Source organism: Diorhabda sublineata, chromosome 8 (assembly GCF_026230105.1).
Source record: "Diorhabda sublineata isolate icDioSubl1.1 chromosome 8, icDioSubl1.1, whole genome shotgun sequence".
Classification (NCBI taxonomy): domain Eukaryota; kingdom Metazoa; phylum Arthropoda; class Insecta; order Coleoptera; family Chrysomelidae; genus Diorhabda; species Diorhabda sublineata.
This window is the reverse complement of record NC_079481.1, coordinates 23,133,558-23,153,214: the sequence shown is the minus strand read 5'-3', so window position 1 is coordinate 23,153,214 and position 19,657 is coordinate 23,133,558. Positions and strand designations below refer to the sequence as shown.

Sequence of the window (19,657 nt, the reverse complement as noted above, 5' to 3'; positions counted from 1 at the left end):
TCTTGCTGAAAACTCACTTCCTAGAAAGCGACAATACAGTACACAAAAGGTCAGAATATAGCAAAATTACGAGAGAAACTGCAATTGCAAAACAGGTATGTAGCAGAATGGGCTTTGAACACCTTTCAACCGTTCAAGTCGCCAGGAGTGGACGGAATTTACTAAGCCCTCTTCCAAAGGGGACAGGAGGATATCTTGCTACTTTGGATCCGCCTCGGTAGAAGCAGCCTAGAGCTGTGTTATAAACCAGAGCCATGGAGAAGGGCCAAAGTAATCTTCAGTAGGAAAGTAGGAAAAAAGAACATCACACATCTCAAATCCTTCAGACCAATCAATCTCACTTCGTTTCTACTTAAAACGATGGAAAAAGCTGTCGACAATTATATTAGAACAGAGATTCTAAAATGGAAATCTCTTCATCCATGTTAGTTTGCATACCAAACAGGTAAATCTACGAAAACTGCTTTGATACAATTGACAACTAGAATTCAAAATTCTCTGACGAACAAAGAAAACGTAGTGTGTGCCTTCTTGGACATAGAAGGCGCTTTTTACAATATTCCGCACGACTCTGTCAAAAGAGCATTAGATGCGAGAGGAGTAGATAGGACAACCTCCAGGTGGATGGCACAATTATTATCTACTAGAATAGCAGAAACGAAAGTAGGGTAAGACACAGGGGATGCCCACAAGGAGAGTCGCGTCCCCACTAATGTGGAGCTTAGTAGTAGACGAACTCTTAAACGGGTTGACGGAACTCGGCTATCCTGTCAAAGATATGCAGACGACATGGTCATCTACGCAAGAGAATACACTCTGTGTCGATCGGTAGAACTAAGGTTTGGTTTGAGATGTTTCTGCAATAAATGACAATGGATAAAATCATTAAAAATTTTTTCTTGTTTCTGTTACTCTTTCTCATGACTCCTCCAAATAATATTTTTAAGGAAATTATAATTTATTTGCAATATACCTGAATTTATTTCTCAGAACTACGAATAAATTTATGTTGTATCGCACGTGAATTATAATTTAAAGATTTTTAATTGCGATAATAGTAGTTTGAACTTCTTAAGTTCAAATCAATAATATCTCTATAGTTACTATTTATTGTTCCATACAAACATTACCATAGTTTCTATCCAAACAAGGCTAAATATTGTGACAAGCTCTATTTGTATACGAATTGTCATTATTTTCGAAAAGACAGATATGCCGGGGCTACCAGAACAAATATATTGCGCAGAACAAATTTCGATACCTCCAGCTTTTCCTTATTTATTGAGACAATATGCCAAAGCGGCTATTAGGAGTCAACCAACAGATTTGTTACAGTGAGTAGTACTCTTGTTCTCTTAAATTGTCGGTTGTAGTAGCTAGAAGAAAAAAAAATTATACAGTATATTAGCTGTTTTCACAAAATTGATTGATATGAAATATGCAAATATAATAAGATAAATTTCTTTAATTTCTTATTTCTTAGACCTTTTGATATATAAATGCATCTATATGTTCTTGATTTTAGGCCTTTTTGTTTTAAAATTAGTTTTTTTTTTGATAATTTTTAAAAGAAAGAGTAATTTTGACGTTTCGACTTTTCTTTAAGTCTTCATCAAAATATTTTGAACGTCAAAATTTATCTTTCTCTTAAAAATTATCAAAAAAAAAAATTCTAAAATAGAAGATACCTAAAATCAAGAATATTTAGATGCATTATTATAATAAGATATAAATTGACCACTATACTCTATAGTCTAGATCAGGATTCTGCAACCTTCTGGGCCAGAGAGTCAAAAATAATTATTTAGAAAATTTTTAATGAACCGCAAATTTTTTCTTGCCAATAAACAATAGTACTCACATAAGTAAAAGTAAAAAAGGCGAAAAAAACTAATCTATTCATAAGAAAAAATATCTATTTTTTCATAGATTTGTAGTGTTTTTTACAACAAATTAGATAATATATATTCATATTTATATGGAATTATTAGATAATTACCTATAATTTAAGTAAAACAAATTGAACAATCAAACATTTACTCATAATAACTTGTACGTCAATAACAAACAATTGGTCAAACAAATTCAATAGGAGAGTTATCTTTGCGTGGTTTTCAAGAAGAAAATTTGTCGCTCTTTAACGTTTCAACACCTTAGCTTTGGAAAGCCATCGTACTTTATTATGAAGAAGGAGGTCGTTCAACAATTCTTCAAACTATTAGGTGTTAGAGTGCTTTTGACAAGATGCAATCAATATTTTTATTACCAAATTCTTAATCTCAACTATTTTGACCGGAGATGTTTGGACACAAACTGAGAAAGGAACAAAGAATTTACATTTTCTTGACTTGAAACATTTTAATTGTTGAATAAACATAAAGTAAATAAGTTGATGCGATAACGCGAAAATCCGTAACAATTCTCCAACTCTAAATAATTTATAATAGGTACAATTGATCATATGGAAATTTCATCCAAATGGGAAAAGTGCCATTTTGAAATGAAACGAAAACATTTTTAATGTAAGTCCATCAGTTCCAGATGAGTATTTATTTTTGATGTCATTAATTGTACTGCGAAGCTATGCTAAAGGCATAGAGAAGAAACTGTGGAAGTTAGCATTAGCTTCAGGGATATATGAAAATGGATCATGAGAATGAGTTATAGAATTTGATAAATTTTTGGCTACATTTAAAAAGTAATGATTGAGGTTATCAGGTGAAGTAGAGATGAACCATGTTTCTTTAGAAACATTACGAGAAACAAGAAAACCAGCCCACACTAATAAAAAAACGGTTAATATATTTTGAAATAGTTTGAACAATTATACGAGAAAGTCCTCAAGTAAATAACTTAATAAAAATGAACTATTTCTATTTTCAGACGCCTAAAAGTACAAAAATCACAAGTTACTGACATGTTAGGTGCAAAGGTAACTAGCATTTGATTGTAATCGGTTCAGTTTTGGAACGTAATTTTCTGAACATGCATGTCATGATCGGGGTAACTGTACCCGAGAAGCCATTCTCATATAAAAATAAATAAAGTTGACAATATTAAAAAAAACTGTCCATTAAAAAGCTTAATTTTCTTCTGGACTATTAGGCCGCCGTCGAAAATAATTATTACTAGACGTTTCGCCAATTTGTGTGGTTGTCATCTTCAGAAGTTGTTTGTTGAATAATAATAATAGTAATATTTGCCAAAAAATTACAAATCATTTCAATCAATCAATCATTTAGTATAAAGAGAACAATAAAAAGAAAAAAAAACGTTGTAGGCTCATTTACATTTAGGAATATGTTAACCGATACTCAATAATACAAAATCTAATCCCATAAAAACTAAATGTTGCGCATGGGATTATCTTCTGTTTATTTAAGTATATATCTAAAATGTATTAGGTAAGTGAATAAAAACCTTTCTTCCTTTTCTCTCTTTAAATCAATAAGTTTATGAAGTTCAATTCGATTTGTAATTAAGAGAAGTTTTTTAAACACACTTTTAATAAAATTTATAGAATTATTAATTATTTTTAAATATGTCTTACATATTTCAGGCAAGTAATTATATAATTTGCAGCAAAATAGTAATGAAATTTTTGACCGAGAGACTTATTTGATCTGATTGTTTTTACATTACAAATATTTTTTCTTTGTATTATAGTTCAAAATTACAATATTTTTGTAAATATATATTATTAAATTATATATATATATATATATATATATATATATATATATATATATATATATATATATATAAATTTACCTTTTATCTAGCAGGTTTGCTTCTTAAATAATAGATTAGATGAATATAAGTCTGTTTATTGTACATAATTTTCAAGAATTTTTTTTGTTATACATCAAGTTGTCTTAGATGTGTATAGTATACTCGTATACTCCATCCTAGCCGAATATGCCTTATTAGATTCTAGATTCTACAAGAGAGTAGTAAATGATTTAAAGTTTTGTCCAAAATATTGGAGATATATTTAAATTTGAAAGTTATCCCCCTTAAAGTTTTCGTGAAGTTATCAATATTTTTTTCCCATTTTCAGTTTTCATATATAATTACAACTAGGTACTTTAAACTTTTAGTCGCCTTTATTTCAGTTATTATCTCGTTTGTTTTTATTTTTAATCTATCATAATTTGGATTGTTTTGTTGATATATTGAAAAGAGAATAAAATAGGTTGTATCGGAATTTATTGTTGATGCTATATGGTTAAAAAAATCTTTAAAGTTATTCATATCTGTTTCAGGTTTTAACTTTTTTTTTGGCCACATGTTTCTATAATGAATAAGTTATTTATATATAATATGAAAAACAAAGGTCCTAAAATAGTTCCTTTTGAAGCTATTGTTTTAATTTCCATTCTTTTACTTATTTGGTTATTTATCCGGACCATTTGCTCTCTTTTCAATAAATAACTTCGTGTTAAATCTAGCGGCACTCCTCGTATTCCTATATCCTCCAAGGCGCTAAGTAGCTGAAGGTGATTAACATTATCAAATGCCTTGGTAAGATCTAGGAACAAAGCTAGAGCTTTAAAATTATTGTCTAGAAATTTTGGTAGTCAAACAACCTATAACATTAGTAGTGAATATTCCCTGTCTAAAACCATATTGCTGCGAATAAATTAATTTGTATCTATCTATATACGATGCTAGTTGTTTATATAGAGCTTTTTCAAATATTTTAGTTACAAGCAGTAATTAAAGATATCGGTCGACAATTGGTTTTTTGTCATCTTTTTTATATATTAGTATTACAAACACCTTTTTCAAATATTTTTTTTAAGAAAAATAATAGGCGGGGCAATTTCATTCGTCACATTTTTCAATATGTCCGCTTTTATCTTATCAAATCCCGGTGAGTTAAAGAGTTATGAATTAATTTTCTGCTCCAAGCGCCAGACAGAACGATTTATTAGAAATATTCCTCCGAGGACATGGAGTTTTCGATTTATTAATATTTTTGGAATATTTTTCACCTATGTTTGTAAAACAACTAATGAATACATGAGCTACTTGTCGACTATCAGAAATTATTACTTGGTTTTCCTTATAAATTTCTTTAATTCTATTATTTTTGTCTTTTTGATCAAATTCTTTTATTGTTTTCCATAATGGTTTACAAGTATTTTTATATCATTCAATTTTCTCTGATAGTATTTTTTCTTTGCCTTTGTGATTAACTTTGTTTATTTTGTTTCTATATATATAAAGAAAGCACTCTTGCCACAAGAATTTGGAGTTTGGAAAGAATCATGATAATGCTCTTTTTAGAGTATCTATCTGATGTACAGTAGTGCGAAATAACTGAGTTGCTGATTTATTGAACAAAGTTTTCAAGCTGGAGCTGCGATATTCTCCTCCTGCTCCCTCTCACTACTCCATATATCTTACATTGGAGGCTATTGTGTAATAGGACGCATTGGCTCCCAATGCGCGTCAATTATTCAATATGCAAATATTTTGCAGCGTTCTAGTGATAACTCACCAAAGTATTATGGGAAGACTTTCATCACGTCCCTTTCTAAATGAAATATCGGACGCGGTTTGGTTTTAAAATGAACTTTGTATTGATGTTTATTTAGAAACCATATTGTCGACTCTATTACCTTTTATTTTATCTACATATCTGTGAAAATAATAGTATCAATATATAGGCAGGACATATTTAACTATTTCTAAGCATAAATTGTAAAAAAAAATATTTAAATAAACTTTGTCAATTCTTAAATTGAAATGGAGTAGAATTGAATAATGTAATTAAAGAGAAACCTTCCTATGCATAACGTAAGATCTAGTGAAAAAGTAACTTCTACTTTTGTGACCATAAAAGCAAATATTGACGATATGAGAAATCATGATCCTATCCTGGATAGGATTCTAAACGGAAAATTATGTTATTGAAGCTAAATAGAATTATTAATTCCAGATGGTCAACGGCATACTTTCGGTGCTTGTCTTTGAATATTCCGCCTCCTGTGAAACCACGTCTGGAATATCCAATCCCAAGAGATCACTATGGTATAACACCTGGATGGTTGAAAGCTCTCCTTTATCAACTTTCCAGTAACAAAACTATTAATTTTAAAATATTATGGGATAGATGGATTGGTGCTTGTTTATCTCATCACACTCTAATACAGATATTGTGCTTAGGAGGGTTTGATAACCCTAAAGAAATACCTTGGCTGAGATTTATAGGACTTTGTGCAGCTCATTTGACGGATGTAAGTATACGATGTACTATCTTTATCTTTCTGTGGTCAGGTATATAATGGCGAGGAAAAAATGAGGTCACTTCAGAAATTACGAATAATTCAGATATTGCCTATAATTTTAGCGTCAAAATTGATAAGGATTGATAGGCGTTAAAGCAAAATTTTTCCGAGACTTGACAGCTGTCATAACTGTCATTCGAGTACGACTTTGGTGAAAAATGTGTCTTTGTGCTAATTGAACATTCACATTTCCCTTGCCTGCTTTTCAGTTTACTGTTGATTCTTTGTGTAAAACCTAACGATTGCAAAGTGTAGTTATTTGACAGGTCCATAATGCTTTTAGATCCGATTGTTGGGGCAAGAATTGTTGCGCTGTTACAAGATGGTCAGGGGCAACGTGAAACTGCAAGAATTGTAGGTGCTAATCTTTGTGGTGTGCAAAGGGTGTACCAGGGCTTTTTGGAGACTGGAAGAAGTGAGAAATGTAAACGTTAGTGAATGGACCGTTAAAAGAAGACTTCATGCTGCTGGACTGTCATGCAGAAGAATGGCTATAGGTCCCCCGTTGCAACGCCAGCATTGGGCTGCAAGATTGACATTTGCCAGAGATCACGTTCGTTGGAATGATGATGACTGGAGCTTAGTATTGTTCTCAGATGAGTCGCGTTTTTACCTCTCTGGGTCAGATGGACGTCGACGAGAGTAGAGAAGACCTGGGGGAAGATATGCTGAAGTTTGCATTGACGAGCGTCTTCCATTTGGCGGTGGGTCAGTTATGGTTTAGGCGGCAATCACTGCACAAGCTCGTACAGGTCTTCATTGAAAATGGCTCCCTAAACTCTTACAGGTACATTACGGAGGTGCTAGAAGACCATGTTATGCCTTTCATGGTGAATATGGAGGAACATGTCATTTTTATGCAAGATAATGCGAGACCACACAGCCAGAATTGTCACGGAGTATCTGGTTGAGGTAGAAATTAGGAGGTTTGACTGGTCAGTCCATAGCTTAGACATGAATCCCATAGAACATGTCTGGGACGAGTTGGAACGACTGATCCGCAGACACATACCAGTACCAAGAACTGTCCAGGAGCTGAGAAGATTACTGTTGCAGGAATGGGAACATCGACCAGAATGTGATCCGCAACTTGATTCAAAGTATGTCGCGCCGAATTCAAGCAGTCATCAATGCAAGGGGAGGGAATACACGTTATTAGTTTCAAGTTTTTTTTTATTTTGTCCATATCTTCCCTAACAACAAAATGTTGAATTTCGCCCAAAATGTTAATTTGTTGCTTTTTCAGAATAAATTATTAAATCCAAGAAAAACAATACATTTTTCTTTAGTATAGAGTATCACATTCAGCTTACAAAAGCACATGCAATAATGTACAGTTTGTGAATACTATCTGAAAACGTAAAATTTCAAAGAACATGAAAATTTTAAAGCTTCCATTTAAGCACAATTGGTAATGGAAGATCTTGAGGAAACTGTCCTAAGCAAACTTGATAATAAATATTCCATTATTTTTCCGATATGTAGATGATTCCATTACTGCCGTACCAAAGAATCAAATTGAAAACATAAATAAAAAAACCTATAGAAGTAAATCTAATTTTTTTTCATCAGTAACTTGAACATATCTACTTTTTTTCAATATTTTTTACATATCCAGTTTCATGAAACTTTAAGTTTTGCTAAATGTAGACTGCGAAACATGTTGACCAGAGCATTTATTATTAAAAATTTGAATTCTTGATCTAATACCAGAACCAATCATAATTAAAATGTCTATTTTTTGAGTCTCGGACAAATGAGCCATAAGTAAATTTTATACGCGCACAAATATTATACTGATGTATTTTAGTAACTTTACTTACCTAAATAATAGCAGCTTAATATTTCTAAAGTATATTTTACTAGACTAGACAATATTGCTGATTTAATAGCTAGGATAACGGAAGAAATTAACAAAATAACCTCTAGGGTCATAAAAGATTCCAAAATCGCCTCGGTTATTGTCAAGAAGTGAATGCTGGTCATTTTGAATATTTAATTTAATTTAATTGTAAAGTACATTGAAAAATATACTCTAATTATTATGCGACATTATTTCTTCATTCTACGTAAAATTTTGTGATGGAGACATTATCAAAATCTTAAAAATTAATTTTTTCAGTTATAATTGCACCAAGAGCTTTATATGGCTGAACCGAGGACTAAAATTCATTTCCAACAGCGTGCCACACAACCTGGTTTCTTATTTAAAATTTTCAAGCGGGAGCTTATAATTCAGATGGGATGCTAGAGGGGGATAATATTTTCTGTAAATTTTCAATTTAAGAATAAAAATCGACCTGTTTCAGGTTTGAATTTAATCCATACATATGGACCGCGTTGTATAGTAGTAATAATATCATACTTAATTTACTGTTCTTATACCTTTTCCTTTACATTAAACCCTTTTATCATTTTCAAATGTACATTTCTTCTTTTTCTTCTTTTGCCACAACATATTTCATGAATCCATTAATTATTGTGATGCTACATTTTCATTTTTGCCATGGCTCAGTCCTTTTTAGGACTACCAAGTTTGTGGACTTGATTAAATATTAATGTTGATTACAGTTTTAGAAAATAGGAGTGAATTACAAAAATTTATTGTTTTTTTTTTGTAGGATTTAACTAGTTCTATGAAATTAATTTGTGAAATAATGACTGATGAACCTGAAGGTGGATCAGCTATGATACCATTAGCAACATTTATGGATTTATACACTTTCTTAGCCAAGATTGATGCCTCCAAAGGTCAAATGTTGAAAAATATCTATTTCACCGATTCTCTTCTGAGTTTATATAGAGAAATTTCTGAAAAAGAGGTTAAAGAAGAAGTAAAAGAGGAAGTGGTGTTAGAAGAAGAAAGGTATGTAGATATATACAGTTTACTCCTAAAATAATTTGGAATACTATTGTGCTTTCAAAATCCCCTAAAACAACTATAATGTTCGCTTTTTGCATGTAGTGCCTCTCTGTTGATGCCGATGCGAGAGATTCTCGTTCGTAAATGTTGCTCTAGGGGTATAGAGTCTGTAACAATTGAAAATGATAAAGACGTAGTTGTTATCATATCAGTAATTCTCTTTAAATAGTTGTTTGAATCACGATTACCATTTCAAAATGATTTACTTGGGTTACTTTTGAACTAATTCTTGGTCATTCCGTACTCTGGTATCTTGAAACTGATGATAATATAAAAGGTTAAAAAAATGTTATTATCGTCTGTATAATTACAACCCAATTTGATACAGAATGCAGAGTGTACGGTGATGGATTTCCTCTTTGTTAACTGCAAAACGTAAAAAACTTTCTGCTCTATAGCCGCCATATTCTTTACTGGCGTTTTCCAATGGATAATGAAGGAAGCATTGCGGGCCTATGCTCACTGTTGCCTACAATCAGAACTGTTTTAAATATGTAAATTTAATGTAAAAAATCTTATTAAATGCTGCAACGTTAATATTATATTGGAATAATATACTACAAAAGACCTATTAGTGCTGGTACTATGTATTTTTTTTGCGTTTGGATCTAATTACTTATTTGTACAAACAGTGAGAAGAGTCAGCTGTCTGAAAAATCTGAATCAGAGGAAGTGGAAAAAGAGATGAGCAAAGAAGAAATATCGTGTCCAAGTCTAGTAGGAGACGATCAGTATTCCGTAGATTATTACATCGATCATGTGGCTGTTGAAGAAGAGCACGATGAAGCCGAAGAAGCTTCGACTGGGTGAGTACAGAAACTGGCTGGAAATTGTATTTGTAACGGTAGGAGTAGTGTTAATATCAAAGTTCTCAAAATATTACAGGGCAATTGAGCTTCCTGCATATTTAAAAGAGCCTTCAGGAGGAGAAATGGGAGAAGTTGACGATATGTCGCCGGAATTAATGTACGCTCAAAGAATGTTCGAAATGGAAGGAGAAGGTTAGTGATATTAAGTTGAACCATTACATTTCTTTAATTCAGACATTTCAGATATTTCCTTCAATTGAATGATTTTTTGGAGTTATATCTGTTATTCTCACAACTCTAACTCATTTTATACTTGTGTGTAGCTTTCAGCATAGAATTTCATCATAGCATATATATATATATATATATATATATATATATATATATATATATATATATATATATATATATATGCTATATAATTTATACCATTTCTAGCGGTGGGTGAATTTATACTTACTTACTTAATTACACACTTACACCAGATAATATTAATAATTCGTAATCACTAACTATTTACTACTTGTATAATTTATTTAAATTCGGCATTTACTTTTTCGTTCACTATGACATCCAATTATATTCTTTCGAATAATTCTAGAAAGTAAACATATAAACTAATAAATAAAAAGGTCTTCCTAGATATTGGACTAAATCAATATAAACAAATTGCCGCTGTGATAAAAATGTGTAAAAAGCCATCGCATCCCTCAAACTTTTGACTCTTCCATCCTAACCGAACAGGACGGCATGTCGTGGACTTGGACATTGAAAAATTGTTTTTGATATCCATATTTTGTTTTGTATTCATTTGTTAATAACTTTAAGGTGAAGAAGCATTCAATATATCCTGTGTTCCACAGTCTTAGGCATCATCATCACTGTCCATTCCAAATATTTTATCAAAAAATAGGATAAGTTATTTCAGAGGCAAGTACAGCAGCTATTGGATTATTCTCTGTTGTCGACAATTTGATTAATGAGGAAGTTCACATGGAAAATCTGCAACGTCGGGAGATACGTAGTGGTTACTCAAGATATAAGAGTAGAAAGTGATTATTTATTGAATGAAATAGAAGGCGAGCGAGTGAGTTTAGAGCCAAGACTGCGAATCGTGAACTTATCGCTTACGGATACTGTCAAATGTTGAAATTGAAGTGTAAAAAGAAAAAAACTGAATTGAAGCTATACTTTGAATTGAATGAGGATAATACAAAATATAAATCAATTGATAAAGACTTAACTAGTCGAAACGTCAATATTTTTCTTTCTTTTAGTAAATTATTAAAAAAAACTAATTTTGAAACAGAAGAGACCTAACATCAAGAACATTTAGAAACATAAAAACATAAACATATCAAAAGGTCTAAAAAATAAGAAATTGAAGAAATATATATATATATATATATATATATATATATATATATATATATATATATATATATAATTTTAACGGAAGGTTTTCCATTTAATGGAGATTTTAAGCTGTAATCTTTTAATCTTTGAGGTCGTGCTACGTGAAATATTCGTGTAGCTGTTTTGCGTGTTAAAACCTTTTGGATACTATGATCTAAATGTTTGTAAATAACCCAGATCATATAATACGATCTTTCTACCTTGGAAAACTGATGGATAAGTGCGATCAGTTGACGTATCATTTGTCTATGATTTTTTGAGCTTTGAAACTCATTTATTCCTCTTGAATAACTATCTACTATTAGTTCTCATGAGCTTACTGAGGTTACTGAGGTTTGCGGTTTTCATACATTTCGGAATTTCAGAAAATATTTTATTATTAAATACCTTAAATTTTTTTTGAAATTAATTGTGGACCAATTCATACATCTCGATTGATGTTTTTGAATATCATTCACACATATCGACATTAGCAGATGCACTGATCTCACTCATTTTAAAAGCGGAAAAACTTATTTCAATATTATATCAAAGCCATAAAGAAATACAATTTTATTGTTATAGTCATATATATAGAAAAAACTAGAGATAATTGTCCCCTCAGTAATATTTGTCTAGGGTTTAAGAAGTATATTAAAAATTTCATTTTTCAGACGGCTACTGAAAAAATTTCTTTAATCATGGATGAAACAATTGATGAAATTTATAATCATTATGAAGCAGAAGGACATGCGTGTATAATTTGTGCACAGTGTTAATGCGTTGACATTGAAAATATCAATTGTATCAACACCCTTAATTTGGCAACGAGCTAATTTACTTATTTAAAATTTTTTTTGTTAATATTTTTAGATTTAAATGAGCTAATTCTTAAGTATGAAAAATTTGGGTTCCTTTTTGGATGATAAATGCATTATGTATCATGTAAGTAGGATACATTTTCAAACAAACTGGTTTAAAGTTGCCGGTATTTAAATCCCGGTACCGGTTCGCTAGCAATAGACCGATCCATCATTGTTTCATTATCTGACACTTCTGGAGCTTGTGATGCAATACTGCATCAAAACGTTATTCAACGTATACATCTAAGAATTTGCCCGCTGTCTGAAGTAATACATCTTCGTTTTCCAAACTTGTTTGGTTTTCTTCCTCATTTCAACAAAACTAAGGAAAATTAGTAGACATGGTTACAATATAACTTTTAAAACGAAAACTGAAAGGATACAGATTTTCCTAGCAATCAAAATAAAAAGTGTAGAAATAAAACAGTAATTCAGTTGAACAGATTGCATATCATTACAATGATATAGTATATATATATATATATATATATATATATATATATATATATATATATATATATATATATATATATATATGGTATCATTTTGAGAAACTAAAAAAATATTGCTCAATTTAATACAGTTGAAAGGTTACAGAGAGTTGAGTTGTACATAAAAAGAGCAAAAGTTTTCTCCTGTATAGTCCAACGTTTTGCTGTACCTTGTCTATACACTCAAATGTTCCAATTTCATACATTTTCTTTCAATGTCTTTAACTACTCACTGTTATTTTCTAAACTGCTTTGACTATTGTATTCCGATGAACTGGATACATTAGCATTTCCCTAGGTGTTAAATTTTTCTTACTTGTTCCAGCTACAGTAAAAAAACCCGCTTTTTGTTTCTCAAAACTACTAATTTCCTCTGTACATACACCTCTGCTCTGCTTGAAAACTCTAATGGCTCTTCTATAGGTAAAATGCCAGATGTTAAGGCATAAACTCTCGGACTATCAACTTGATGCTCTTAGACGATCATATCAGTTTACTATACCTGTATGGAAGTTGACAATGAAGGCAGATGAGAGGTAGGAATAGATGGGATAGCTTAATAGCTCAAATGTTTTCTATAGAAATTTGTAAAATCACTTTCCAGAAAATGATTTTCACACAAGCTATAATTTGAGGTATTGAATTCTGCGAAATTCTTTCCATTTAGAACACACATTAGTAAAGCGTTTGGGAAATTGATGTTTATTTATCTTGACAATTGACATTTACAGTAATGACACATTTTATTACACTAGCGCCGCGATTGGTAAGTGGTAGAACTAAATTTGGGTTGCCGAAATTTACATGCAAATCGACCTTCTTATTGGGTTTTTTTGTGCTGTACAAGGACTAAAGAGAGTGGGTGTGGTAGATAATAGAACTAAAATAAAGGCGTTAAATTTAAACAGGGAAAGTCATGTATTTTGCAAGGTATATTGCCAAATTAAGGGAACTTTTAGAATTGATTATTAAGGTTTGCTAACTAGCAAAACCATGTAAGCTGCAATTGGAATTTTGTACTCCATATATTTTAACCTCATAGCATTACGTAAAATTCTCGCTTCATTACATGAATTTTTTTAAAATATTGGTAGATATTGAAAAAAATCATATAATCCAACTATCTAAGAGTCTGTATTGTTTCTCTATCAAAACGTTATGATATGTCGTATGAAAAAGTTTTATACTCGTTTATATTTAAGGTGAATTTCAAGGAGATGCTCTGTATGATATTATCGCTGGTAAGGATGTGAAAGCCAAATTAGAAGGAAGTGAGGAACCTTGTCCTCAAGAATCTGTTGATACTATAATCGAAGAACCGAGAAAAATTGTACCATATGATTTTGAAGATGAAAAAACGTTGCTAGAAGATTTGGAACGACTTAAAGTAAGCCCAATGTATACTTACAATTATCTCCAACGCAGTGTGTTCAGTGTTTAACACATTGTTATTAATTTGTTTTTAGATTTTTCATTATTATTTTTATTTCATTCGAAATTATAGGTAATTTCAAACTTGTATTGGTGCATATTCAGTAACACAATACCAATGTATTGAGAACAACGCAAAGTATTGAACAATGTTTATAACTATTTGTTTATCTATTTCTTCTATCTGGTCGATAAAATGCCTTCTTGTTCTCCTTCTTAGTTTTCTCTTGGTTTAGTTACCTTAATTCTTTCGTGATCCATTCTAATAATATGTCCATACCATACCCATACGATATCACCTGATTTTCTGTTGAATATATTATTCTACACATAGTTATTACATGATATATTATTTTTTTTGTTCTTTGTTAATAATTCATTGGTTCTGTTTGTTAATTTTTTCGTATTCTGTGATGATAGACTCAAAATATTCATATACCGATGTACATAAACAGCTCAACAGTGCTTATAGGCCTAAGGCATGGAGTCGTTCTACTACTTTCCTCTATCTATTTTTGTTCATGGCTACTTCACGCCAGTTCTCTATTCCTATTCTTTCTTAATCTTTCTTCTCCCCTTAACAAGGATTTTTTCACCCAACTGTCTTCGTCCATTTTGGCTATATGCCCGATCTAATTAAGTATTTTTGCTCTGACCACATATCCCATCTCAGCTGGACGCTACAGTACTTTGATCTCGGCGTTCGTTCTTTTTCTTCACTTGTTTTGCTCCCCTCGCACTCCTTCTCAAATATTTCTTAGTACCTTTCTCTCGTATATGTTAATTTTGTTTCCTTCTTTTTTGTTCATCATCTAACACTCACTGCCATACGGAACCGTTGGTTGTATAACTGTCTTGTAAATGCGTAATTTGGCGGCTCTTGACATATATTTTGATTTTAATAGTCCTCTTAGGGATCCAAACGTTTTGCCCGCTCTCGCCAGTCTTTTGTCGATTTTCCTGGTTTCACCTCCTATGTTAGTCACTATGACTTCCAGGTATTCGAACTCCTGGACTATCAAATCTATACTCCTTGTTTTGCGCTGTCGTCACTTTCAATTGATTGCAGCTATTCAGATCCCTTCCAATCTCCATATATTTGGTCATTTGTTCATTTATGCGCAGTCCATATTCTTTTGCTTTCTTTTCAAATAGTAGGAACAACTTTTCAAGATTCTTTTTCGTTCTACTTATAAGTACCACATCATCTGCGTAGGCAAGGATTTGTGTCTTGTTATTGTAAATCATCCCCGGGGTTTGGATGCCACTACTTCTTAGGATCATCTATAATACAAGGTTAAACAGCACTGTTGATAGTAGGTCTCCTTGCTTTAAACCTCTTTTTGTTTCGAACTTTTCCGATAGGCTTCCTTCGACAGCTAGGTACTTCATTCTCGGTTTTATTTAGTGTCATTTTTACCAAATGTAATATTTTCTTAGGTATTCCGAGTGCTGATTGTACAGGAGATTCTTGATTACGTTATTTTTTAGTTCATTTGTAATGGCAAATAAAACACTAAACTTTCTTCTTATTCACCTTTACTACATCATTAAACTATAAACAAATAAGTAGTGGACTGTATTTACTATTTAACTAAATTGTACTTTGAAACTAAAACATTTATCCACTCTTGCTAATTGACATAAACCAAAATACATAAGATAGTAGCGCGCTAATAATCACACGCACGCTACCAAGGCCAAAAAGCAAGTGTTACATTTCTTTTTCTATTTATCTTTTGGCTCAGCGCTAGCCGACGGCGACAGCAAAAAAGGTCTAAAAATAGAAACCACAATACAGCTTGTTGCCACGGTAACAAAATTCAGTATATGCGGCGAACAGATTAATAACAAGAAAGAAATATACATATATACGAGGTGCGTTCACAACACTGATAGTGCCTGGAACAAATGTTTTCTACTTATTGAATCATACGCCTGCTTGAAATCCACAAAGAAGAGCTTCAGGTTTAATCCTTGGTCATAGCTATTGTTCTGGATTGTCTTATGTATGAAAATTTGATCACTAGCTGACTTCCCTTTTTAAAGCCCTCCTAATACTCACCCACTTGTTCGGCCAAGTATTTGCCTAATCTATTTCTTATGATTCTGGCTAGGACTTCTCGCAGTCTGTCACATCCCCCTCCTTATGTACTTTGCTACTTTGATATTTTTGTTGGTGTATTGTGATCTCAAAACCAACACCCAGCTTAATTTGATATTCCAAACATAAATGTTCACTATCTTCTCGAGACTCAGTTTCTTCATATCTATTTGGTACATTTCATGGATGTAGTAGATCATCCAAAAAAACTTATTTACCCTGCTGGTTTCAAGAAAAACAACGGGATGATAAAACGTTTGTATCTATCAAATCAGGCTCTACACAAGACTATAGTGATAATAATGGATTAAAATGATGGATTATAATAATAGAATCGGTTATCTCTCAGAAACATCAAAGTAGTTTCGATATTTTAGGCACTACAACAAGAAATTCCTGGTGAAGCTGATGAAGAAATTGAAAAATTCAAGTGCAGACTTATAGCTGAGATGCCTCTTACTGATTCTCAAAACTTGGCTATTGAACAGTTCAAAGAAAAGGAAATTGAAGATAAACTTGATGAAGTCGAAGCAGAAGAAGAAAAAAGTGAGGAGGAACAAGTGGAAAAGGTAACAAATTTTGTTTTCATACTCAACTATCCTTTAATTTACATTTTATTTAAAAAAAAAGTGTTTCCAAATACTTTTAAGCATAAAATAATATATAGCCTAAGGTCAATGCGCATATTCCTTAGAATCATTAGAATTTTGCAAATTCCATGATCAGCAAGAAAAACCAATGAAGATATTCTGAAAAGAATAAGAAGAGAACGAATTTTCTGAACGAAAAAAAGTGAATCAACTTTTCTAGTCTCATTGGTCATTATAACAGTGATTTACTGATTTAGATATACTGGGCAATGCTGTTATTGAAGGTAAAGAAGAAATATGCAAAAACATGTGGCCCTTCATAGAAGTCCATAGATAACTGTCAGTATTTAGTGTGATACAAGAAGCTCTATTATTAGAGAAATGATCAAGGCAGATATCTATTTACTCTCTTTGTTTAATAACGAATTTTTGTTCTATTTGGTAGTAAGATGAGACCAAGTAACTTCGTGGTTGTCTATAAGCCCGGTGTAGATTGGAGTCGATCAGCGGTTGAATAGGCTAATGTGAAATTGGTCATATTGTTCGAGTTGCAAAAGAGGGAACCACTGTGATCTTTTAAGGAAGCCGTGCTGGAAGCAAATAAGTGCTACATGTTTGAGGGGAACCTTCGACAAGTGATCCAGTCAGCCAGGTCATTTTAGAGTGAATGACTCTAAGGAAACAGTGTAACTAGATAGATGTCTTCTCTTAGTTAGGTTACCATTTTTCCCTTATTCCCAGCTCATATGATCCTATAGTATCGTTTTGACTTTGTTTAAAAAACGTGCTATAATCAAGAAAATCGGATTGGCTATAATGAAGTTGACAGAAGGAATTTTGAATAAACAACAAAATTGAAGTAAAAAGTTTAAAATAGTTTTATTTCTATTGATAAACTTAATTTCATGTTAGGTTATCGCATTAAATTTTTAGAAAAAATTTTCGTTTTAGGAAGATTATGAAGAAATTTGGGTAGATAAAGTACCCGGTATTGGTCCAGTTGTACCTGATTCGTTAATAAATGCCGTTGAAGAATATATGAAGGATGTTGCCGCCATTCAACACAATATGGTTATGCCGCGAAACATTAGACATTATAACTGCCCTCCGTTAGAACTTGTAGAAGCCTAAATTGTATATTAAATGCATATTTAGAAATTTTGTTTGATTTCTACTATACAGTACAGATATTGAAATACTACCAAAATGTGGCAAGGATACATTACATCCTACACAGTTATTTGCATTTACTCACTGATGTACCAGGGTAGACAAAATCCTATCATATGGCTATGATTCGATTAGTTTTTTCAGTTTTCGAAAGATAGTGAATGACATCTGGATTTCTTCTCTAACATTCAGATCATGATTGGGCTGATCTTTTCATAGTTTCTGACACCCCATCTGATTATTCGATTCTCGAATCTAAATCAGAGACATTAAAAATGAATCTCTTTTCAAAAATATGACACGAACATGAAATTTTTTTAATTTTCTTTATTTGTTTGCCGCAACATACCAAATTTTCCAATTCTGTGATGATTATGAAATAGACATGATTATCGATAACGCAACTTATTATTCCTGAAAATTGCACAAAATTTCTAATATCAGTTTAAAAAATAAGATACTAATATTTAAAAAAAGTAGCAGCATGAATATTCCTGAAAAGATTCTCATAAAATAGAAATTGCTTTAAATTACGAGGTATATCTACAAAGTAAGTTCCGTTTCTATTTCTATCAGTGTTAGTGCTGCGATAGTAATCCGAGCATGTGCTGCTTACATATTATTCGTTCTATCAGCCTTAATTGTAAATTCTGTCACTTGTGAAATCAAACCGTTTTATAAATACAAAGAAAGTTGAATCAAGTGAGACGCAAAAGACGGTGATGATTTTATTTCTCGGAAATTAAACTTGGATATCTTAGATAATAAACGGCAATTAATTGGATGAAGATACACTTTGTTACAAATAGAATTTGAGTCTCAGTAAATCTTGATACCTCGAAGACTTATGTGTACAGTTTTCTATGGACAACATTATGATTATTGATTTGTTATCATGAGGATAAACAATTAATCCACATTACTGTAAGACTATTAAAAAATTGCGCAGCTTATCACGGAACAAAAAAAATTTCGGCAGATATTTGGCTGGGACGTGTTTGATAATTCTCCGTACAGCCAGGATCTCTCTACCATCGACTTTCATCTTTTCTTACAACTAAAATCTTCAATAACCATGACGAGCTGAAATAACACATCATCATATGGTCGGAAACACAGGCAGCATCTTTCTGTGAAGAACGCATACAAAAACTTGTGCTACGCTAGAACAAGTTCCTACAAAATTTCGAAAGTTATATAAAAAATTAGTTTAATAGTTCCAGGTTATTGAATAATGATTTTTTTTCGGTATCTATACACGATTTTTGTATAACGCTTATTGTTTTGATACCTTTATAAAAAATTATTTGAACTAACGAGTATGTTATTGTTAGCATTTGCAAGACTCATGGACATACATTCACATCAAATTATACCATCAAGTTTAATCGGAATTTGATAATGTTGTATGGAACAATATTGTTGAACACTTGATAAATAATATTTCACCACTCATAACCCTAATAATAATTAATCTTGACGTTTCCAGTTAAGAAGAGTCTGGCATTATATTATCTAGTAGATATTTACATTGGTAACTTATGCAACAAGTGAATAATGTGGCACTGTTTTTAACAAATGGAAA

At 31.7% G+C, this 19,657-nt stretch overlaps 1 protein-coding gene across 1 annotated transcript; it reads left to right on the top strand.

The window, feature by feature from the left end:
* The first annotated feature begins 1,212 nt into the window (after positions 1 to 1,212).
* LOC130448285 (uncharacterized) lies at positions 1,213 to 18,033 on the top strand. Its single transcript, XM_056785570.1, has 8 exons — positions 1,213 to 1,334; positions 5,948 to 6,245; positions 8,918 to 9,162; positions 9,852 to 10,025; positions 10,105 to 10,220; positions 13,980 to 14,164; positions 16,690 to 16,881; positions 17,854 to 18,033. The coding sequence occupies exons 1-8, from the start codon at positions 1,213 to 1,215 to the stop codon at positions 18,031 to 18,033; spliced, it is 1,512 nt and encodes a 503-aa protein (XP_056641548.1).
* The last annotated feature ends 1,624 nt before the right edge of the window (positions 18,034 to 19,657 follow it).

Bases quoted from the DNA above. Each gene is read 5' to 3' on its own strand.
- LOC130448285 (XM_056785570.1), top strand. From the start codon at position 1,213: ATGCCGGGGCTACCAGAACAAATATATTGCGCAGAACAAATTTCGATA. The intron at 6,246-8,917 runs GTAAGTATACGA...TTTTTTTTGTAG, and splicing joins GTGCAGCTCATTTGACGGAT to GATTTAACTAGTTCTATGAA. The intron at 10,221-13,979 runs GTTAGTGATATT...TTTATATTTAAG, and splicing joins GTTCGAAATGGAAGGAGAAG to GTGAATTTCAAGGAGATGCT.